The 24,657-nt window shown below is 45.8% G+C and overlaps 1 protein-coding gene across 3 annotated transcripts in view; it reads left to right on the forward strand.

The window, feature by feature from the left end:
* Window positions 1-24,657, forward strand: part of SLC23A2 (solute carrier family 23 member 2) — a 101,962-nt gene that overhangs the window by 41,176 nt on the left and 36,129 nt on the right. For all 3 annotated transcript variants that reach the window (XM_084776865.1, XM_084776867.1, XM_084776866.1), the window contains exons 2-5: window positions 6,925-7,179; window positions 13,545-13,643; window positions 17,314-17,430; window positions 19,420-19,577. In XM_084776865.1, coding sequence (XP_084632991.1) covers window positions 7,072-7,179; window positions 13,545-13,643; window positions 17,314-17,430; window positions 19,420-19,577 — 482 coding nt within the window. In that variant the 5' untranslated portion in view covers window positions 6,925-7,071. The remainder of the gene's footprint in view (window positions 1-6,924; window positions 7,180-13,544; window positions 13,644-17,313; window positions 17,431-19,419; window positions 19,578-24,657) is intronic.

Here is a 24,657-nt window from a genome sequence, read left to right on the forward strand (position 1 = left end):
ATTGTTAAAATTTTGCATAATACTTGCTTTTCAGTGGATTGAGTGCTCACCACACAAACATGAGGACCCGAGTCTGATGCCCATGTGGAAAGCCGACCACAGTGGTGCATGCTTACAATACTACTGCTGGTGGGGTGGGGGCAGGTGGTCCTGAGGCTTTTTGCTCAGGACTCAGGAGCCTCCAGGCCAGTTAGAGACCTTGTTTCAAAAAACAAGGAAGGCATTTCCTGAGTAACAACACCGGGATTGTCCTCTGGCCTCCACACGCACTTGTGTGCACACGCTCTGTGCACAGCCACACAGTTAGCTTTCCATGGTCTTCTCTGATGATTGGTGGTTAGCCTGTTGTGTTTTGCTGGTTTGTTTGCAGGTGCTAGAGAAGAAGTTCAGGGCTTGTACATGCAAAGAGCCTGTTCCTCCACTGCTGAGCTACACCCGGGCCCTCCCTCTTTTCTCCTCTCATGCTCCAGCCACAGATTTCCCTGAATAAACCAGGAGAACAGCACCTATGTGCTGTTTCGCTCCACGTGACGAGAATGCCCTTTTAAAAAAAAAAGTTGTTTCTCTAAAAACTGTGAGTGCCTTTTATGCACTTGTCACCGCGTCCCTAGCCTGCCTGCTGGGAAAGCTGGACTGATGCCAAGGGCCATGGAACTGTGGAAAAGGAAGAGGCAACTCAGGAGTGCATCTGAGGAGGCAGCCCCTTCAGTTCACACCTGGCAACTAGAGATGCCCGAGGGGATGTAGGTGGCAACCGGAGCTGGGGAGGAGGATCTGGGATTAGGAGGCAAAAGCTGGTTTATCAGTCAGAGTTCTTACCGCTTAGTGTTTGAGGAAGCAGTTAGAGAGGGAGAGGGAGAGGGAGAGGGATGGGGGGGGGGCGAGATTACTGGTAGACTTTGCATTTACAAGCAAACAAAACAAAACACTGTGCTGCCATTTTGCTGTACAGACTACCTCTTCCTCCAGCTGAGCATAAGTGAATGCCTTGACTTCCCCTAGAGTGACCATCGCCTCTGTGGCACCCCGCCTTGGGGGGGCGGGGTGTGTGGCTTCCTGAGTGACTGTTCCTGCTGAGGTGCTGCAGACAGAACCTAGTTTCAGAAGTGGAACTTGCCAGGAAATCTGGATCCCCCGTGAGAATCCAGGCTTCATCTGCTTCTCTTGAAATGCTCTTTTCATAGCACAGCACAGCAGCTAAGTGTGCTAGCTGTTCTTCCAGAGGGCTGCAGTTTAATCAGCTATAACCAATGCTAACTCCAGTTCCTGAGGGTCTAATGTCCTCTCTGGCCTCCGTGGGCACCAGACACATTAAAAAAAAAAAAAAAAGTAAAATGAGCCTTGTTTGTTTGTTTGTTTTTTGTTTTTTGAGACTGGGTTTCTCTGTGTATCCCCGGCCATCTTGAACTGGCTTTGTAGACTAGGCTGGCCTCAAACTCACAGAGATCTACCTGCCTCTGTCCCCTGAGTGCTGGGTTTAAAGGCTTTGCCACCACACCTGGATTAACAGTTCTTCCTCCTCTGCCAAGCTGCTGGTGGTTGTCATCCTATTTATTTTTGAGCTTGCCTGCGGTAGACAGAGGTTTTCACAGGACAGTTGCTCTTGTGTAATGAGCTTCTTTCACTTAGATAAGGCTGTACATTACTGTTCTCTTATTTTCTTTTTTCTGTGAACAATTTTCCATGTGAATCAAGGTTTCTATGCAGTTTAATTTTTTTTTCTTAGCTGGATGCCATAGTGCATGCCTGTAATCCCGGCACTCAGGAGGCAGAGACAGGTAGATCACTGTGAGTTCGAGGCCAGCCTGGTCTACAAAGTGAGTCAAGGACAGCCAAGGCTACACAGAGAAACCCTGTCTCAAAAAACAAAAACAGAAACATTTTTCTTTAATTTACTTTATGTATGAGTGTTTTGCCTGAATTTATGTCTGTGTACCATGCATATTGCTGGTGCCTGAGGAAGCCGGAAGAGAGTATCAGATCCCTTGAAACTGGAGTTAAGGAAAGTTGTAATCTGCCATATGACTGCTAGGAGTGGATCCCATTTTTTCTGTAAGAGCTGCAAGTCCTCTTAACTGCTGAGCCTTCTATCCAGCTTTGACACAGTCTTTTGGTTTTTTGAGATGGGATTTCTCAGTGTAGCCTTGACTATCCTGGACTTGCTTTGTAAACCAGGCTGGCTGGCCTTGAAGTCACAGTGATCCACCTGCCTCTGCCTCCCGAGTGCTGGGATTAAAGTCGTGCGTCACCACCACCCGGCCCGACACAGTCTTTAAATAGTGCTATGGTTTGTTTTTTATGAGTGGGGCATAATGTAACTACTAAGTTTTGTCTTAGACTACACTGCTGAAGGTAGCATATCCCCAAGACATGTTAAATGGCATGTGCAAAGCCCTACGACCTATCGAGCGTGAGCATGGATGGTTATAACTTTTCTTACTATCCACAACCCAACTCACCTTCTCACCAACTCCTTTCTCACTGGGAATGCGTGAGTATCTGTTTTTCACCATGCTGCCATCGAGTGTTACAGTGGACAACATAGGCAAAGGAGGCTCTGCTTTTCATTTGGCTTTGAGCAGGGCTCAGGCACTTACTGTGCTGCTTGTGTTTGGGGGCTGAGAGCTGGAAGCATCTCCTGCCCATTTGTACATGGAGGGTTATGGTTTCTTTTCACTTGTACGATTGATTTAGAAATGTCTATTGCACTTTGCCCCTTAATTTTATTTTTTTTCCTATACAGAAATCTAAAGAACTTTAGATTATAACATCTACAAGTCTTTTTTAAAAATTAATCTTTAATGATAAGCCAAGAAAAAAAAATCCCCTAGTCCTAATATGTAATCACGTAATAGACTTTTTAAAATCTTAGGTCTTTCCTTGGTTTTGTGAGTAGTCAATCAGCTGTTGTGGCCTGGATTACATCCACACCTACCCTGCACCTTGATGTGCACCATAGCACATGTTCATAGTCTGTTTATACCTTTGTCTGTTTGTCTGGTTTTTTTTGAGACAAGGTTTCTCTGTGTAGCCCTGGCTGTCTTTGAACTCACTCTGTAGACCAGGTTGGCCTCAGAATTCACAGAGACCCATCCGCCACTGCCCTCTGAGTGCTGGGATTAAAGGCATGTACCACCACTGCCCAGCCATACCTTTTTAAAAACTGTTCTTCCCCTCCTTCCCTGCCTCTGGAGTTATTTATTTATTTATTTATTTATTTATTTATTTATTTATTTATTTATTATGTATGCAGTGTTCTGGCTGCATGTAATGCCTGTAAGCCATAAGAGGGCACCGGATCTCACTATAGATGGTTGTGAGCCACCATGTGGGTGCTGGGAATTGAACTCAGGACCTCTGGAAGAGCAGACAGTGCCCTTAACCCCTGAGCCATCTATCCAGCTCCATACATTCCTTTTTTAAATGCATCCCTGTTTAGAGTTTCAGCTAAGACAATACCTTCTTTTTTTTTTTGAGACAGAATTTTCCTGTGTAGCTCAGGCTGGCCTCAAACTGAAGCTTCCCCTGCCTCCACCTCCTGTGTGCTGGGGTTAGAGGCTTGTGCCACCATGTCCAAGGCTGTTTATAGCTGTTCTTACTCATTCTTTCAGGATTTTTTAGGGGCATTAACATTAAATTTTTATCAGCTTTGCTTATTGGAAAATGAATATCCTTGCAGTAGCTCCAGGAACATTCTGTTTCAGTGGTTACTAAAATTCCTTTCATGGAAAATCAAATAAAATTACGATCACAGATCAGAAATAATTGCTACTTATATAATGAGAGATACACGATGTGTCTGGTGCATGTGGCCACTTGACAAATAGAAGATGGCTATCATCGCTCTCATTGTCGTCATTGTCCCTCAGCTACTCCTTCCCCTCTGTCCAGTGGTCATGGGCCAGACAGCGAGTAGCCTGGCTCGTTCTCTGTCCTTTTGCAAGGAGCAGGAAGAAGAGCTCTGGTGTTATTAATTAGTAAACTTCCCCTTGTGCTAGAGTTTCTGGGAGACTTTCTTTTTTACATTAACATAACACACACACACACTTTAAGATTGTTATTACTTGTGTGTACACAAGTGAGCCTGTAAGAGTGTATATGTACCACTTGTGTGTAAACACCCTCAGAGGGTGGAAGAGGGCGTTAGAGTTCCTAGAATTAGAGTTACAGACCGTTCTGAGCCAACATGTGAGTGCGGGGACTGAACCCACGTCCTTGGCAAGAGCAGCTTGTAACTGCTAAGCTATCTCTCTAGCACCTGCAACTTTTAAGATATAGTTTTCCAATATATATTATAATTATTATTTATAATATTATTATATTATTTATATGTATTAACAATGATAATTATCTATGTAGCCCTGGCTGTCTCAGAATTTAGACCAGGCTGGCCACCAACTCACAGAGAACTGCATAACTCCGTCTCTATGTACACTGCCAAACCCAGCCTTTATTTTTTATTTTTAATTATGTGTATGTGTGCATGAATGTGGGTTTGTGTGCTTGAGTGCAATGCTTGCAAAGGTCAGAAGAGGGCGTTGGAGTCTCTTTAACTGGACTCACGAGAATAGTAGGTACTCTTAACCTAACAGCTCAGCCATCTCTCTGGTCGTGTGTTATCACAAATTTGAACAAGTCCCTAAACTTCCTTTCGTCCTTGTCTCTTCCCTTTCACCTCTTGCGTTTTGCCCCCAGACCTTGGCATTTCCCAGGCGAAGGCACTTCCTGTGTGGGTGAAGGCACTTCCTGTGTGGGTGAAGGCACTGATCTCCTGTTGGTCCACAGTTTCTGACCTTGCAGGCCATCTTCGAGAGCCTTGCAGACACAGTCTTTTGGGACTTCATTGTCTGCCCTTGTTCTCCAAAGCCTTCCTCAGGGTGTAGCTGTGTACTAGACGGTGTTGGTTAGTCCTACAGCCTCCTCCTAACCAGCTCTCTCCCACTTGTGACTAAATGCAAATATTGTCCTTGGAGTGTAGCATCAGCCCTGTTGAGAACTGCTGTTTTAAGGAGATGGGCTTAGATAAGGATGTTAAATGAGTAGCAACTTCAGGAAGGTTCGATGGGCATCTTGGATTCTCTATGTTCAGGAATGCACTTTGGGGCCTGGGAGGTAGCTCAGTGGTTAAAAGCACTGGCTCCTCTCCCAGCACCTACACGGAGGCTAGCAAACATTTGTAACTCTGGTCCCAGGGGATCTGATACCTTCTTCTGGCACCATGCGTGTATAGTGCACAGACATACATGAAGGCAGAACACCCAATTGTGTGTTTTTTTGTTTTGTTTTGTTTTGTTTTGAGACAGGGTCTGTCTCTCTGTATTAGCCTTGGCTGTCCTGGACTCACTTTGTAGACCAGGCTGGCCTCAAACTCACAGGGATCTGCCTGCCTCTGCCTCCCACCTCTGCCTCCCGACTGCTGGGATTAAAGGCGTGTGCCATCACAGCCAGTCACCCATACGCTATTAAAAGTAATTAAAATGTAAGAATGTAGTGTAGAGTGTTGGCTGCTGTGTGCCTTGTTCTTCCTTTCTGCTTTCCCGTCTGCTGTATTTTCTCATCCACCCCCACCCAACCCAACTGTAATAGAGAAACTTTTGAAAAGAAAGTTTTGTACCTGCTTTTTACACACCCTCTAGTTTGGTTACAGGTCCTTCTTGGAGGGAAGAGCTGACATCACTGTGATAATCAGAACACTGTGCATGCTCTGCCCTTCCACTCCTGCCTGCGTGCTTTACTCTTTATAAAAAGCCAGGCATAGCTGGGCATGTTTTATTGTACATGTGCCAGTCCTTGTATCCTTTGTGCTTTCTCCTCTTTGAAGACAAGTTTTCCAAATGTTAGTTAATCCAGGCTGGATTAGCTGTTTTGTCCAGGTTATGTTCCGTGGTTTGAAATGGTTTTACTTTTTTTTTTTCCTCTTTTGAAACTTGTTTGCATAATTGTTGCAGGATCTTCCTGCTTTTGAATTTTTCTCGGCTTTATTTTAGTTTGGAATATTTGGGTGTTTCTTTATTGAATACTGCTATCTCTTAGATTCCTTAGGCTTGTCATATCCACCTTGGATTGAGTAGCTGTGATCTCTCTCTTCCCACTTCTTATGTTACCTCCACTCTGGGGGAGGTAGAGGGAGGGGGAGGTTTTGGGTTTCCTTTTTAAACTATATTATCTGTTCCAGCTTGCATGTTTTTGACTCCTTTTTCTGGTATTCTAATCAGTGCTGTTGTTTCCTTGCTTGAATTCTGCACAGCCAATATCCAAGGGTATTTTTATCTTTCATTGGATGTTCAATGCTTTCTGCCTTCCATAGGACATAGGTAGGGAGTCCAATTTTGATAAACTGGCTATATCTGCGTTGTCTTAAGTGTTAATTAGAATTCACTTCTGTATTGGCAAAAGCCACTTGTTAAGTGCCAGTTGACAAGTGATACCAGCTGGACAGACCAGGTGGAGAACATTTTCATCACTGCAGAATGTTCTATAAGGTAGTCCAGGATTCATGCACATCGGAGGAATACCTTAAGCTGGTTTTTATCTTCCTAGTATTCTAATGGGGGTGGGGGTCGGGGTGGTTCGAGACAGGGTTTCTCTGTGTATGTAGCCTTGACTGTCCTGGGCTTTATAGACCAGGTTGTCCTCGAACACACAGCAATCCACTTGCCTCTGCCTCCCAAGTGCTGGGATTAAAGGCGTGTGCCACCTCCACCCAGCCTTATTCTAATATATTGCCATACTATTTCTGTGCTTCTCTTTTCGGCGCCCAGTGGTGGTTGACTGTAGCTGAAGAGGGTGGGGTCTTGAAAAGCATTGGTGGGGTCTTTTCAGCTGTTTGGGTGCATGTGGCCATGGACTGTTTCTGTGCAGGGAGTCTGATGACTCTGGGTCCCATGTCTGTTTTCTCTGACTCTCCTGCACCATCTTTTGTAGGTGATAAGAGATGACAGAAGTCTCCTTCTGAGAATCCAGTGTTCCAGGTGCTGAAGAGCTGCCTCTGGTGTTGCGCCGCCGGCTTGGACAAGCCTTCTCTGTAACCACTCCGAGCCAACAGCTGTGTAGGTTGCTCAACCTTCCTTAATGATGGGTATCGGCAAGAACACCACATCCAAATCAGTGGAGGCTGGGGGGTCCACGGAAGGCAAATATGAAGAGGAAGCGAAGCACCCCAATTTCTTTACTCTCCCGGTAAGAGGATCTCCTACTTTTTAGTTCCTTTCTCGAGTAGTTGTAGGACAGATTTTAACAACGTGTGTTTTCAGCGAACATCGTGGCGTTGAATATCAACTGTCTCCAGTGATGTCTGTGAGCCAACCCGGTATGGGCTGTACTCTCAGCCAGCCTCAGGGACCTGCTCGGGTTAACCAAGGAAGGAAGCACACACTATTGTGAATGTTTTAAAACCATTTCAATGCTTACTGCATTTTGGAGAGAGTCTTCATTTTTTACCTCCGTACTGCTAGGAAGTAACATGTAGTCCAGCTTCTCAAATTGTAGGTGGGAGGGAGGGATGGCATACATTCCAGGAGATGTAGTTCAGACCTCACACACCATCAGCTGCCCTGAAGCTGGCTGATACAGCAAAACCTCTGTTTTTTTGTTCCATACAGTGTAATTTGAACATATTCACCCTTCTGCCTCCCATCCCTTCCTACCCAACTCTGAGACTCCTTCTGTGGTCTGTTTGCCCACTGAGTCCAGTTTGTGTAGGCCAGCTTGTCTTGGGAGTCGAGACTATCCTGCTGTGTGGTCGACTCCCCGGGCTCACGTCTCTGCAGCTGTCAAATGAGAACAGCTCCTCAGCCAGCACTGGGCTTTCTTGCTCATCTTGCCCATTCTATGCTGGGGTTTTCGTCTTAATCCTCTGTTCTTACAGTCTGTACAGCCCTCGGCCTCATTCTGGTGGCCACGTTGAAACAAACCCCTCTGGAGTAGCTGATACCACGGCATAAGTTCACAGGCCTTGGGGATCATGGCTTCCGCACCTCTCAGCTCTGCAGATCCTGGCTTCTGCACCTCTCAGCCCTGGGAATCATGGCTTCTGCACCTCTCAGCCCTGGGAATCATGGCTTCTGCACCTCTCAGCCCTGGGGATCATGGCTTCCGCACCTCTCAGCCCTGGAGAGCATGGCTTCCGCACCTCTCAGCCCTGGTCTCCTCTGGGTGCCCCTGCAGCTGCACTGGGCTCTATCCCACCTGGTCTTTTAAGGGAACTTATGACATGGCTGCCCCTGGCCCATAGTGAAACTGTATAGATTGTGTCCCAGCCCTCACATAGAGCGGTGGGCGGCAGTTAGGATGCCCTTGGGTTAGGCATTTTCACCTCTCTCCAAAGTGAGGCTTACAAGCACTGGCATAGAGCAGCCTACTGTGGTTCCGTGGTCTGTTTCCTCCAAATCTCTCATTTTGGAATTTAATCCCTGTTAGGAAATATGAAGAGATGTTACCAGGTGGGACTTTTAAGAAGAGGCTAAAGCTCTGCCCTTTTAAGTGGATAATCTGTGTGTGAATGCAATTAATAGATTAATGAGTGGGTTGGCTGCAAAAGCAAGCTTAGCTAGGTCTCTGGTGCATTCCCTATCTCTCATGAGCTGTTCTCCACAGCTCCCAGACTCTATAGGCAAAACAGTTGTCACTAGACACAGCCCCTTGAAACTGGGGTCAGAACCACAACCAGCTATTTTTTTTTCTTGTTTTTCTAAATCTGACTTTATGTGTATGTATGGTTTGCCCGAGTGTATCTCTGTGTACCACATGCATGCAGAGCCTGGATTCCCTGCGACAGGAGTTATAGTGGGTTTTGAGCTACCATATGGATGCTGGGAATTGAACTTACATTTTGTGTTTCTTATCTCAGTGATGTGGGACCAATATGCCCAAATGCCCAACCCTATCCCTGCAGGTCACTCCTGATCTAGCTGCACTTACTGCCCATGTCTAGCTCAGTGTCAGCTCTGCACAAAGCTGCTTTACCCTATGAGCCACGTTAATAGTGCAGATCAAAACCCAAACCCTACAGTTTAAAAAGCATTCCAAGACCATGCAGAAGGTCACAAAGTGAAAATGTTACACCACCAGCGCCTTTTATCTTTGTTCCCTGGACATACCCCCCCTCAGTACTTCTGAAGAATTGACTTTAGCATATGATTTTTTTTTTTCTCTCCCTTTTTGAGTCCTCTGCCCTAGCACTGGCCTGTGACTGGGGTGCGGCCCGTTGTACTAACCTCAAAGCCCCCATTTACTGCAGTGCATCTGTCTGTGCCCTCATGCTGTTAATCCTACATCTGCCCACCTCAGCTCCTGATGCTGCCTTTGACTTTAGCCTACCTCCCCACCTTCTGCTATAGCCCAAGTAGCTGGGCTTGGCCTCCCCTCCTGCTCCCCCAAAGCCTCCTAAGTTAAGCTAGAATTCCCTAGCCTGCCACCCAGTACCCACTCTAGATGGGCCTCCTGTAGAGTATCAGGATTGAGTCTTGTTTTCCTGGGACGTATCTGCACTTTTGTTTAGTCCAAGGAGTGCTTGTTGTGTGTATATGAACCGAGAGAATTAGGAGAGCGGTTAGAATTGTGAACGCTTGCCAAAATCTGTTGTTTTCGGTACCATGTAAAAACTTTCAGATGTATGGAGGCTGGCTCTACTGATGCTACTCTCCTGTAATCCCAGCACTCAGGATGCCAAGGCTAGAGACGGTCAGCAGTGTGAGGCTAGCCTGGGCTACATTTTGAGAGCCTGTCTCAAAAAATTTTTCTGAGATACAGTTCATATAACATAATATTTGAAATAAAGATGTCATAGACGTATCATACAGTCAGTGTGTTGTATAACTGTGTCCTCCACCCAGTTCCAAAACACCCTTGTTCCCCAAGAAGCAGGGTGCTTTGTGTTGTGGTAGGAAGGCCCGCTTGCCTGTGTCTTCTCCCTGGCGTCTCAGTGGGCTGAGTGTTGCTGTGGTGCAGTATGGAATGCTGGAGCTTCAAGTGCAGACTTGCATTTGGCTGGGAACATGGATCTTGCTGCAGGCAGTACAGGCAAACCGTGTCACAAACCCAGTTGTTTATGTAAGAAGCTGTAGGGTGATTTAGAATTTTGTCTGTCTGTTTTGTGCTTGTTTTGTTTTTTGGTATAGTAGGGTCTTGCTCTGGTCCAGGTTGGCCCCAGACCCACAATCCTCCTGCCTCAGCCTTCTGAGAGCTAGGATTAGAGATGTACCTGGATAAAAATAGGTTTTAGAAGCAGACCTTTGCTCAAGGTAATGTAAGAAAATTCTGCCCCGTTAGAGTGTGCTCATTGAGATCTCTGGCAGACTTTAAACTTAGATGTGGCTCTACATGCTTTCAAATAAGAAATTTAATTTTTTGATGGTTCAGTTTTCCCAGCTACAGAAGTAAGTGGCTTGGAAATCTCTCTGGAATTCCTCAGTCCAAGGAACTTTATGCTCATATGTTGCGTCGCTCTTTATTCTTTTTAATGACTCCCTCTTGGAGAAAGAACTTGTATTCATTATAAAACTACCAAAGTACATGAAAGGAAAAGGAAAGTAAAATGCCCCCTTGATTAGCACCAACCACTGGTAATATATGGGGATGTGTTGTTAATTGTCTTCTGTTTTAAAAAACCAGTGTGCAGATGGGACACGGGCACATACTGACTATACCAGATCAGCATAGCCAGGTAGTGTGAGGAGCAAAAATTAAAGGTTGCTGTCCTTGGCCCAAGCATAGGGCCACTGGGGAGGCCATTACCATTATTATAGTTTTTTTTTTTTAAATAATATTGCTTGGACTTTTTGTCAGTATGTGAATTTCCCAGTTTCCTGTCTTCCCTCCTTCTCCCTTCCCCTCATCCTCCCTGTCTTTAGACAGCCTCCTGCTATGTAGCCCAGACTAGTTTTAAACTCAGCAATATGCTTATTTTTATTTACATATTCTTTGAGAATTTTATGCAAGTATACAATGTACTATGTTTGTATTCAACGTCCTGACCATGTCTTAACTTCTCCCAGAACCTTCCTATACTTCCAACTTTACCCCATCCTCCTCTTCATATTGCAGAGTCCAGTTAGTGCTGTCAGGTATATGTGCACGAGTGTAGAGCAGTGGCTCTCAACCTTCCTAATGCAGAAATCCTTTCATTAAGTTCCGCAGGCTGTGGGAACCCCCAACTATACAGTTATTCTGTTGCTACTTCATAACTGTAACTTTGCTACTGTGAGAAATCATAATATAAATATCCAATCTGAAAGATATCTGTTATGCAACCCATGTCAACTTCCCAAGGGTTCTCATCCACAGGTTGAGAACCTCTGGTATAGAGCATTCACCTGGGCAGCCTGCAAGAGACTGTACCCCTAAAGAAAGTTGACTCTTCCTGTCTCATCAGCCATCAACTTCCAGTTTTTCTCACCTAGGAGTAGGACCTTGTGAACCCCTGTTTCATTTGTCTTGTACAGGCCTCTCTCTCCCCTTCCTCTGTTGATTTGGGGTGCTTTTTTATGAGTTGTCAGTCTCTCTCTCTGTATTACACTGTACAGTTGTTCTCTTTGGCCATCATCACTGTTTTCTTTTTTTGTGTGTATTTATTTCAGAGTGTTGGAATTTAAACTGCGTATTTGTCTTTTGCTAATTTATGCTTTGTTTTTGTGGTTGTGGTTTGTGAGATAGGGTCTCATCCTTAGATCCCATGGAACTGGAATTATTTATATAGGGTGGTTGTAAGCGCCCATGTGGATGCTGGGAATTGAACCTTGGTCCTCTGCAAGAGCAGCCAGTGCTTTTAACCACGGACCCATCCCTCTAATTCCTATATATGGAATTTTTATTACAATTATATACTTCTAAGCAATATAATTTGTGTTCCCCCCTCCCTAAACAAGATCTCACTATGTATTTCTGATTGGCCTGGTACTTACTATTAGACCTGTCAAAATCAGAGATCCCCCTGCCTCTGTCTCCTGGTTTGTTTTGTTTATTTTGTTTTTATTTTTTAATTTTTATTATTATTATTATTATTATTTTCGAGACAAGGTTTCTCTGTGTAGCCCTGGCTGTCCTGGACTTGTTTTGTAGACCAGGCTGGCCTCGAACTCACAGCGATCCACCTGCCTCTGCCTCCCAGTGCTGGGGTTAAAGGCGTGCGCCATCATACTTTTTTGTTTGTTTGTTTTAAATAAAGTATTTGGAGATCCCCCTGCCTCTGTCTCCTGTTTTTTATAAACATTCTGAAGCCAGCTGCAATGGCACCATCCCATGGTGCCAGCACTTGGGGCCTGAAGCAGGAGTGTCATGGGCTTCAGGACGGTGTAGGTATAGAGCACAGCCTTGTCCCCCCAAACAGACAAGTAGTGTTGCTGTTACCGCTTAGTTAAGTTGTGTGTGATTTTCCTTGATGTTACAGATTCCATGTAAGAATCACTCTCCTTGTACTAGAAAGATTGGGTTAGCAGTTAAGAGCATTCCAGGGCTGGAGGGATGACTCAGAGGTTAAGAGCACTGGCTGCTCTTCCAGAGGTCCTGAGTTCAATTCCCGGCAACCACGTGGTGGCTCACAACCATCTATAATGAGATCTGATGCCCTCTTCTGGCATGACCTCGTCCATACAGATAGAGCACTCATACATAAAATAAATACATAAAAAAGATAAAAAGAGTTCTTGCTTCTTAGAGGCCTGGGTTCAGTTCCCAGGACTCAAGCTGGCTTAGGTAGCTCATAACTGCCTGCAACTTGAGCTTCAGGGGATCTAATGCCTTCTTTTGCCCTTCCCAGGCACCCACAAACTTATATACACACGAGGTCCATTTTCTTTGTAGTGTATGGATATAACTAGGTTATGATTAGTTATTGTTATACTTACACAGTGCTTACTGTCTTGGGGTTAAAGCCTCTTCCACCCCACCCAAGTATTAGAAGAGACCCCAGGAATGGAACCATTTAGTTAAGGAATCAAAGTGTATTGTTTCTTGTTTCTAACCAAGTAAATAATGTTGATCCTCACCAAAGAACACATAGCATCGGCTAGACCTCCTTTGACTACATCCAAAATGGGCCCGTCCTCCCGCTGCCTCGTGACTTAGGTAGCTACACACAGCAGGCTGTCTAGTTACAGTCCTCTGACTGAACACTTCCTTTCTAGAGCAGACAGGCAGTTGCCTTGGTGGTTCCTGAGGAAGTGATCTCAACCAAAGCAGCTTAGACAACACCACCACTCAGGAGCAACACTGGCTTACCAGTCACCTTCTTGCCCTGAATGGAGTTGGGATCCTATGGCTAGGGATTGATTTCTTTGGAATGTTCCATTTCTATCTTCCCTGGTAGGCTCGGGCTCACGCAGCTCTACCTTATGAGGCATCTTCTGGGAAGCTCCACACTAACCCCATTTAAAATAGCCTGTACCCATCAGAGTTTCATTTAAGAAAACAAACTTTGCTCCTGTGATATCTAAAATGCAGTTCAGGGCTCTCAGAATAATTATGGGAGGCCTTTTCGAAAAACCACGTTTCTCTGTGGCAGAGTGGCAAGTGCTGAAACAGTCTCTCAGTGTAGCCTTTCTCCTCAGGTGGTGATCAATGGTGGGGCCACGTCCAGTGGAGAGCAAGACAATGAAGACACTGAGCTCATGGCAATCTACACCACAGAGAATGGCATCGCAGAGAAGGTAGCCACGGGCCCCTTCCTACTCTGACGCTGTGTTTCTGGAGGGCCAAGGGGGTCTTTGCTTTGGGCCTGGGGGTGGGGGTTGTCTGTATGTTTGTTTTGTAATGGAAGAGTCATAATTACTAGGTTTTTAATTGCCTTAGTAGCAATTAAGGTTCAAAGCTCTTAAGAGTCATTATATGGGTATTTGTAAAAAGCCTTAGCTAGATACCTGAGAACAGTGGCCAAGAGCTTGAAGACCGAAAGTCAAGTCTGATTACAGAGGTGACTCAGACTCTAAGGAAATTATCATGACTCTCTGGTATCTAAATAAAAATTAAAGTACAAGGTAAGTGTACCTAAGGTGGATATCTGAACTACCAATATGGTATTCAAAAGCATGTATATATATATATATATATATATATATATATATATATATATATATATATGTGTGTGTGTGTGTGTGTGTGTGTGTGTGTGTGTGTGTGTGTGTGTGTGTGTATGTAAGTATGCATGTGTGTATATATGTGATTATAGGCATGCATTTGTATATACATATACACATGTATATGATATATATATATACACACACATGTATATGTAAAGTTATTGCTATTATGCTTTGTCATTATTTGTTTTTTAAACAAAATTTGAGTGACCATGTTTGTATACTTTTCTATTTTGCATCACTATAATGAAATGAAGAAAAGAGAGTTCTATTCTGGCTTCAAAGGTCTGGAAGTAGAAGATGGGCAGCCTCAGTGGGCATTACCTGATTGATAGCTCCTCATGGCACATAAGAGCAAGTGCTCACATCCTGATCCAGAAAGCAAAAAGGGACAGGGCCAAGTAGCTTTCACAGAGCACTGCAAGAACACAGACCTTTGTGTCTGATTTTTTTTTTTAAGGCATTTGCTTGTAGTCCTCTGCTCCAGCTTCCAGAGCGATACATGTCCATGAGTTAGCTCCATTGCTCATGCACACCCCCATCCCTCATCTCTCTCCCCTCTCCCCTCTTCCCCCTCTCTCTCTGTCTCTCTCTCTCTCTCTCTGTCTCTCTCTCTCTCTCTCTCTCTCCCCTTCTCTTTCTCCTCTCTGTCTCTGTCTCCCACCGCCCCCCCCCCCCTTCTCTCTCTGTATGATTGTGGAGCCAGAAGAGGCAAAGATGAGGTCTATCTCATTTTTGGTTTATTTTGGGTTTTGGATTTTCAAGGCAGGGTTCCTCTGTGCAGCTCTGGCCATCCTGGTACTCAGTCTGTAGACTGGCCTCGGAACTGAGGTCTATCTCTTAAAGGACCATGCTGTCTTTGGATGTTGCTACCCTTGAAGAAGCCTTTAACACATTGATCTTCAGAGGGTCATTAGGTAAACTATAGCATATACTAAAGAAGAGGTTTCTTTTTCTATTAGGTTTTACTACTTTGTGCAAGGTATGTGACAGTGCTGAATTTACCTTGTGTGGTGAGCCCGGTTTGTTCTTAGTCCTGTCACTAGACAAGTGTTTCAGGAGTTGCCTTTGGGTCCCATCATTTCTTTTTTTTTTTTTTTTTTTTTTTTTTTTGTTTTTTTTTTTTTTTTTTGGTTTTTTGAGACAGGGTCTCTCTGTGTGGCCTTGGATGTCCTGGACTTGCTTTTTAGACCAGGCTGGCCTCGAACTCACAGCGATCCGCCTGCCTCTGCCTCCCGAGTGCTGGGATTAAAGGCGTGCGCCACCACGCCCGGCTTTTTTGGTTTTTTTTTTTTTTTTTTTTTTTTTTTGGGGGGTCCCATCATTTCTTAATGATTTATCGACTCCATTCAATTCTCATCCTTCATTATAGAGAGAAGCTGCAGATTAAAGTCCTGGTTGGAAAAAGACAAATAGCAGACTTAGAGAGACACTACGCACAGACTTGCAGCCACCTTTCTCCCAGTGCAGGCAGGTGGTGTTGTAATTCTCCTGCAGCAATGTCTGATGATAGCTCCCATGAAACGCTGCCAGCTAGGGAGGCTCACTTGAGCTTTGGCATGGAAAGTTTTATCAGGAACCAGCCTCTTAGGAATGGCTGGCCATGGTAGCTTCTCAGAGAACACGCTGATAACAGGTAACCTAAGGACCCTGCAGTAAATCACATTGTTGTGTAAACTGTTACCTTACCCAAGGCTTTAGAGGGGAAAAAATATTATTCTTAAATCCCAAGAACAAAAGCAAAGCACCTAGGAGATGGTGTCAGGTAAGGCCAGACCTTCTTTTGAAAGCGTGACGCTTGAGTGGCCTGGGCCCCCTGAGCCTTTCCTCGTGTCTTACATGCACATTACACTTTGTCACTGCTACTCTTTCAGCTTTCTAAAGACACATTGCCATTGTAGTATCTTCAACAGTGTCAGCCTGCCAACATCTGCTGCTGCTGGGACCGAGGCAAGTGTTGGTAACATTTGTGCCTAGTGTCAGCTTCATTAGATTGTACCTTTAAACTGTAGACAGTGAGGCAGAGTGCTAGCACATCTGTGGAAAGGGATTCAACCCCAAGACAATGGTCCCCCTTTCAAGTAAAACTAGGTTAGGAGCGCATGGAGTCAGCAGCTCAAACGAGGGCCTGATCCATCAGACATGGGCTCCAGGGTCACAATATTATCTCTATCCTTTTTTTTTTTTTTTTGGTGAAACACTTTTATTTTGTTTTCTATTATTTTGATTGCTAGGTACAAAGTAATTTTAAAAAATATATTGTGTATTACTATGATAAAATACCGTGACCAAGGTTTATTTGAAGCTTATGGTTCCATGACCATCATGGCAGGGAGCATGGCAGTAGGCAGGCAGCTGAGCGCTCAACTCTAGAACCACACAGAGAAAGGAGAGATGCCTGTTCCTAGTGACATACTTCCTCCAGCAAAGCCTTGCCTCTTAATCCTCCACAAACAGCCACTACCTGGGGACCAGGTGTTCAAGTGTCCCAGATTATGGGGGCATCCCATTCCAACCACCTCAGACTTGCAACTCAGATTCTAAGAAATGCGGTTGTTTGCAGAGTCTTAGAAACCAGAGCAGTTTTAAGACTCCATGTAAAGAAAGGCAGGGCTTTATGAGCTGATGTCAAGGCTGACTAAATGGCTGGGCTGATTTAGTTGTCTTGTTGATCTTGGCCTTCAGAAGCAGGCAGTACTTAACATTTTAAAAATCTTTTTTGTCGGGGCTGGAGAGATGGCTCAGTGGTTAAGAGCGCCATCTTCTCTTCCAAAGGTCCTGAGTTCAATTCCCAGCAACCACATGGTGGCTCATAATAATCTGTAATGTGATATGGTGCCCTCTTCTGGCTTGTAGGAGTATATGCAAGCAGAGCACTGTATGCACGATAATAAATAAATAAATCTTTAAATAAAAATAAAAACATTTTAAAAAAATGTTTGTCACATAAAGTATTAGAAATGTAGAAATATTTTATTGTCTTTTTCTTTTTAAATAAATAAAGCCAAAATCAAAATTTGAGTCATTAGGCTTGGGTAGAAGTTTTGGTCAGGATTGGTGCTCTTGGGACGAGCTGATGTCATAGAAGATGGAGCCCTTATTCTGAGCGTTATCTCAGCTGACAGAATGGCTACACCAGCAGAAGGTGGTTCTGGGCAGTAGAGGAGGCTGGGCTAAGTTGAACAGCGCCAGCGTCATTCTGGGCAGTGACTGAGCCTCTCTTTTCTCCTCTCGACTCCAGAGCTCTCTTGCAGAGACGCTGGACAGCACTGGGAGCCTGGACCCCCAGAGATCGGATATGATCTACACTATAGAAGATGTCCCTCCCTGGTACTTGTGCATATTCCTGGGCTTGCAGGTATGGTGGCTCTTCTCGGTGTGTGGCAACTGGGCTAATGCTTGTACTATCTACCAGCTAGGTTTTCAAGATAGTCTATTTTTATTTTTAAATGTTATTTTATTACTTTTAATTCTGTGTATTATGTGTGGTTTGCACGTGACTGCCGGAGGCTATGACGGCCATAGGTGCTGGATTCCATTGCCTGATGAGGGTTTGGGGAATCAAACTCCAGTTTTCTGTGAGAATAATATATGTTCTTAAACTGCTAAGCCATCTCTCTATTCTCCAAGTTTCAAAAGAAGAAAAGATCTGGGAAGTAAATATTCAGGGGACAAAGAAGTGAGGCAATATGAAGGAGAAAAGGTTACCATCTTTTCCTTGCTATAGGGAAGGCAGAGTAGAAGAAGGAAGGAACAGAAAACAGTAATTAGCTTTGACCTCCACCCCCTGACCTTTGCAATCCACAGTCATGGCAAGTGTCTGTTGGCCAGGACATAAGGGAAGGGAAATTTGCTGCCTCCTAGTCTTAGTCTGCTGTGGCTTCCAGCAGGATGGGGAGGCTGGCAATAGACAGGTCTACTGTAGATTTGGTGCTGATGCTTGGTACCCATGTCCAGCTTACAGGATTAAAGTGGCTTTTTGAGAAAAGGGGCAGGCGGGGGACTCACTTCTCAGTACCTGGCTTCTGACTGCTATGTTGAGTTTGAATCCTGTTTTGAAGTCTGAACTTCCACACTTCCTTGCTCAAGTTTGTGTGATCAATTCCCCTAAGGTTTTTTCGAGTGCTGGGAAAGTCAGTCTTGCTTGCTTGCTTCCTTGGAGCTGTCCTGTGCCTGGCCCCCACTGGTGCCTGGTTGAGTTTTCCTCCCCACGCAGCAACAGGAGGGCTGAGTGGGCTTGGTGAATAACAGCTCGGGTCAGGTGCCCTGGACCTAGGACCTAAGGGGCACACCTTTCAGATCTTTCTATTATAGATGTTTCTGGAATAGTCAGATGGGAGTAGCAACTCTTTTCGCCTCCTACTCTTAACAATACACAGTCCATTGTGCACTCTATGAGAAGTTGTCAACAGAACACACCTGTGCATTTGAGCTGCAGTCAGTGTGCTTCTCTGCCTTGGGCTGAAAGGGAAGCTGTGGGGGAACAAAATGAGGAAGTTTACAGAACAGGAAGAAAGAACTAGGAAGTTGGGGGGAAGGGGGAATGAGTTGTGTATGCTGGGCTGTCTATCTTCAAGAGCTACGGCAGTGAGGAAGGGTAGCATGGAGTTCCTGCCTAGGGATTCCTGCAGCCACTGCGCCCTTGAACTCTGCCATAACTGCAACAGGTTAATATTTGTCCGCTGGTGCCAGATCACATAACAAGGTAGAAAATGCCTTCTGCTATGAAATCACCGTGACCTGAGCTGGCTAAAGACAAATGAAAAGGCCACACAGACTAGTATCCTAGGAATGCAGGTGTAAAACATGAGTGTGTCAGCCGGGTTCGGTGCATTCCGTTCTCTGTATAACAGGAGCTATCTGGAGCAGGAGGATTATGAGTCTGCGATCAGCTTGGGCCCTATAGCTAGTTTTGGTACACCCCGGATTCCAGAGTGAGCCTGACACTATAGATCGTGAGCAAAACAAGGTCTTACCAAATCCAGCCCTAGGGATGCCTGACTAGGGTCTCTGTCAAGACTGCAAGAACGGATCAGCACAATGCAGTTAGCAGGTTAGAGAAGCGTTAGTGAGAACAAGTAGCTATCTCTGGTCAGAAATACCTGAACTTCTATTGAACTTCTTGTGTACTGATGTGAATTCATGCCAGTGATGTCTTGCAAATGGGCAGTAGGGAAAGGAAAGTGACAAACTATGGCTGGACACATGATTAGAATGTATAAGTTTGCTTAACCAGAGATTCTTTATATGGTCTGCATGTCTTAAACACACCCGGGCAACAACTGTAGGGGCAAATCGAGCAAAAGCAAGGGCAGGTTTACCTTTCTCCTTGTCTCTCCTTGAGCAGCACTACCTGACGTGTTTCAGTGGCACAATCGCAGTGCCGTTTTTGCTGGCTGATGCCATGTGCGTGGGGGATGACCAGTGGGCCACCAGCCAGCTCATCGGGACCATTTTCTTCTGCGTGGGAATCACTACACTGCTGCAGACAACATTTGGATGCAGGTGAGATGGGAGTACTGTGGGATGCTCACACCCCAGCAAGGCTCTGAGCTGGGCCCTTTGCTTAGGGCTACTGGACAGATCAGTTGGTGTTACAGCGTATCCTAGTGGCCACTGGTCTCCAGTCCATCTTTACAAGGTGTTCCCTGGCCCCATGTTTCTTCTCTTCATGAAGGGAGCTGCCCCATTGTATAAGCTAGAGAAATAGCCTTTTTGTTCCTGTTGCTGGCTGGCAAGGCACTGCTGGTCTTTAGCATGCCTTCCAGTCCTCTTCTATAATTCAGACCCGGTCTCTTTGACTAAGTTTGCATTTGGCCTCTTGCACTGTGACTCTGCTCTCTGTGCACTCTCCAGCCCCTGCCATCTTTCTACCATTCCCCTCCTTGGGCTGTCCGGGCTGCATTGTTCCTAGTGTACTTACATTGTCCCCTGCATTTCCCAGGTTTCCAGCTGAGCCCCTGAGACCTGCCCTCCTGCCTGTCCCAGTGGCCCACCCACACAGCACACCTGCACATCCTCCATCCTCCCCGCCCCTGCCCCTGAGAGTCCTGAAATCCTCTGTTCTCCCCTGAATTTCTCCACATGTCTTATGTTCTTTGAATTCATTCTTCCTGATGTGGCTTGCTGTTCTGTCTTTGCCCCGCTTTCTCATGCTGCCTTTTTAGGTGCTAGCATTCTGCCTTGGTTACCTTTGCATCCATAGTGCCAGTAACTGGTTGTGGAGCTGAGCCTGGACATACAGGAAGCAAACGGTCCTAGCTCTTCCTATAGGCTGGCCTTTTCCTCTTTTCCATATTCAGCCCTGTTCACAGCACAGCCTCCTACGTGCCTGGGCTCTGCTGATTATCCTCAGAGTAAAGTCTGTGGATCTCTCTCTATCCATTGGAGATGGAGCAACTGGAGCTTGCTTTTCCATGCTAGGAAGTAGAGCAAGAGAGACAGTGAAGGACCAGCAGGCTGCTGTGACTTGTATCCTGATGTGCCAGAACACTCGGGGCTCTCAAAGGCTAACCTCAGCGGGGCACAGTGAACGGCGCGGGCGTCTGGTTGCAGTGTAGCTGGAGTGGGAAGGCAAATGGCAGTTCCCTTGTGGGTCCGCTAGTGAAGAGAAGCTGTTGCACTGGAGGCCGCGGGGCTGGCATGCTGTTGGCTCTTAGAGCCTGTTAGATGGTCTGCAGCCACGGTACTGAGCAGGGGAGTTAGGGCTGTTCTTATCAGGGGCCCAGAGGAGAGGAGCAGGGCTGTCATTGCTGTGCTGGGGAAGGAGATGAACCCAGGCCGTTCTCAAAGCGTTCAAGCCGGGCAGTTGAGTGTGGCAGCAGTGACATGGGTGGAGCAGCTTGTTTTGGCTTTAGTTGTATACAGGGCGTGGTACTCTGGGCAATGGGTTTCCTAAACAGCTGACTTAACCCATAGTTGTTAGAGTTGCTTGACATGGAGAGATGATAGCTCTTCCTTATGGCTTTATCTGCCTTTGTATGTTGCATCCCCATGTCCTGCAAAGGCCCAGCCAGGTGACTGCTGAACCTGGTGGGCAGACTTGCATAAGAGACATAGCAAGTGGACATCAAAGACTTCAGGCAAGGACTTTTGGTCTTGAGGGCACACTTTTTAAAAGCCCTTTGTTCAGGCATCAGTCCGTGGAGAACGGTGTTGGTCAGTGCAGTTCACCTCTCCTGTCCTCTGAAAGAACAGTCAGTCAAGAAAGAATTACGATACTGCCACTGCCTACTTAGCGTGGGCATGCGGTGTCTGTGCAGTGTGCTCCTGAGACATTACGTGCCCGGTAGGTCATGAGTAACAAGTCCATTTTTTGCTCTGTGTGGCCACATGCTTGGTTATCAGGAGGCCAGTATCCCATCCAAGAACCAGGCAATGAGTGCACGCTGTCTTAGAGAGTGGGTGCTAGTATCCGCTGGGCCCGGGATGTGGGATTCTGTGGCTGTTGAGGCTTGGATGGTATCCACACTTGACTTTTGAAAAGAGGAAAAGTACTGCCAGCCCCACAGATATCTAGTGACTTATAGGTGTAGAAGATGCAAGTGATTCCAGGTTGCAAGCACATGTTGTGCATGTATGATGATATTCATACCCCAGAACATTGTACAGGGCCATGAGGAAGGCAGGGACATCATGCCTAGGACTTGTGTGTGTGGGTGTAGTAGTGGTAGAGATAGGTCCCAGAGACTCGTGGTGTTTTGGCCCAGGAGGATGAGGGAGTATCTTTCACCTTGGCAGAGGTAGAAGCAAATGATGTACTTACAACCCTGCACTGATGACTTGTTCCTTGAACACCTTAGCTTACAGCATGTGACCAAAGAAAAGTAGTGGCCACACCTCAGCCTCAGGCAGCTGTCTCCTTGGGAGGGTGAGGAGACACTGACCTCACTGTCCTTAGATGATAGTTTTTGTCTTGGTCTTAGTCACCTAGTGTGCTTTAGCAGATTTGGGGTGGTTGCAGAGTGTAACTAAGATGGGCATTCGTTTGGTCCTGTTAGATAGTAATGTGGACCATTACCAGGTGCTGAGAATCATTATCTCAATAGGCATAAAATGTCCTGGTTAAAACAGGATCAACTAAAGCAGTCACACAAAGAAGATGCAAGAGTGGACAGTCAGGAGGAAGATGGGGATGGAGCCCAGAGCTGGGTTGATCCCTCACCATGTCTAGAGGATTGTGGGCAGTCTGTGCTTTGGTTTACAAGTCATTTTTTAGGCTTCCCCTCTCCGAAGTGGTTTTTATTTTTTTTTATTTTTTTATGTTAAGCTTTTGTGGTTTCTTGACAGATTCTCAGAATTTCCCAACTCTGTGGTGGTTATCTGTATTGTGTCATAAGTTCTGGGTTATGTGTGTTTTCCTACTGTTTGTTCCACCTCTGCTTACATCACTCGGCAGCTAAGGCATACGGCCCCGCCTCTGACAGGTGGGCCTTTTATTCTGAGGAAGCTAGAGGGCAGGGTAGGAGGGATGGTCTGTGCTTAGGCCCCTTTCCCTTCCTTATTATTGAAAAATGGAATTCTGGACACCTGTAATCCCAGCTCTTGGGAGGCAGAGGCAGGTGGATCACTTTGAGTGTGAAACCAGCCTGGTTTAGATAGAGATTCTAAGGCAGCCATTGCTGCATAGTGAGGCCCCAAAGAAAGAAATCCAAAATTAATTTTTGAGAAACAGAGATGATGAAACACATGGTTCCCTTCACAGACATGAGGCTGAGCCACCTTCCTTGGGGTGTGTGCTGTCCCTGGTGACGCCCCTTCTGGTGCCGGCTGTAGGTCCTCCTTCCCTGCTTTGCTGCTTGAGAGTGTCTTTCTTGTCTTTGGGGGCCACCGTCTTTTCCAGGGGGGCTTCACTTGATGGACTTCAGTGGCTGTTTTGTTCCCTAGAACATCTGTCTGTTGGGTGAGGTGATTTTTCAGAGTGCCTCTCCCTCCCTCTCCCTCTCTGTACTGGCTTTTCCCTTGTTCTTGCTGTCATCATCTTCATTGCTTGGCTCCTTTGATGGAGACTGAACAGTTCTCGATCTGGTTATTTGTTTGCCAGTTTTAGTTATCCCTGAGCTTGTTCTGAAAGCTGGTACCAAACCTTTTAAAATCTCCCTCCCATCGAGTTAGTGTTATTCAGCGTCTTTCTAACCCAGAGCCAGCCAGCCTGCAGTAGTTGGAGGCCCTCACTTCTGCACAGACACCCTTAGTCAGTGTGGAGGAAGGTTGTCGGAAACCCTGTGCCTCTCTGCCTCACCGATTTTTCTCACAGATGTGGCAAGAGAACCCCACTGCTTTTAGAGGGCCCCTCAAGCCTACTCCAAGAACCTCACTCACTGTTATCCTTAATAATACAAGAGTGCAAGTACGGGTTACCAAAGGGGCTCCTTGAGGTCAGGCACAACCTGCCTGGGCACATAGCAGATTCTGTTGCTGAGAGCCACTGACACTGGTTTAAGTGTCTGGTTTCTGATTGGCCACTACCCATAGGAGAATATCTCCTGCCTTCTGCTTTATTGGCTTCTGTGGCCATGGGTGTGTCTGGGGTGTGTGTGTACACATGTGTTTAGGGTGGGGGACTTGCTCACTCACTAAAGACAGTACACTTCCCAGGTCTTACATCTGGAGGCTTTGAACCCGTATTATTGGAGCGCATAGTGGTTAGTCTAGGGATGTTGAAAAATGCCCCACTTTTCTCCCTTCCTGATGAGTTCTTGTGTTTGTTTTTGGTTTTTTTTGTGACCCAGTTGAAAATAAAGTTGCAGATAGCATGATGCTCTACCTTAAACTGTCCTAAGGGTAGTGGTCTCTGAGTAACCACAGTGCCACTTAGCAACTCGAGAAAATAATCACCCTATCATATCCTGTAATATGCAGCCCACATTTAATTTCCCCAGTTGTCCCTAAAATATGTGTTATAGCTGTTCCCCAAGCCTTTCCAAGCTGTGGTCCAATTAAGCTCATTATGGTGCTTTTGCTTGCGATGTCTCTTATCTTCCTATATCATCTTCTCTGTAGAATCTAGGCCAGGCGTCTCACTGACTCATGATCCCAGTTTGTCCTGTTGTGTCCTCATGGTGCTGTTTACTTTGCTACACTGTCTCTTATTTATTGTGAACTGGAAGATGGGGCCAGAGACATGGATGATTCTGGGTGAATGTTTCACCAAAATTACCAAGTTGGTGATATCAGGCCCTTTGTATTCTGCCATGCCAAGCAGCACATAATGGCTGGTTGTAGAGTTTTCCTACGAATAGAAAGTTTACTGCCCACTTCACCAAGAAAGCATTTTAAATACTACAGTGAAATGAGATGCCAGTGCAAACCTGGAGAGAGAAATGACCTTGAAAGACCTCATTTCTAGTCAGACCCATTGGGGCTGCAGACTTAGTGGCCTGGATCCCTTTGTGCCCCTTACCAGCCATGAGGCTTAGGGCAGGCTGCCTAGCTTCTCAAAGACCATTCCCTCAGCTGTAAAATAAGAGTAAGCCTCATGTTAGTGAGGCTCATGTGCAGTAGTGCCTGCCCCTGCCAGTGCTGTGAGCTGCCATCATTACCTGGACTCTGCATGGGGGGATGGAATGTTCCTGATGGGTCAGGA

Source organism: Acomys minous (genome assembly GCF_964271855.1).
Source record: "Acomys minous genome assembly, chromosome: 3".
NCBI lineage: Eukaryota > Metazoa > Chordata > Mammalia > Rodentia > Muridae > Acomys > Acomys minous.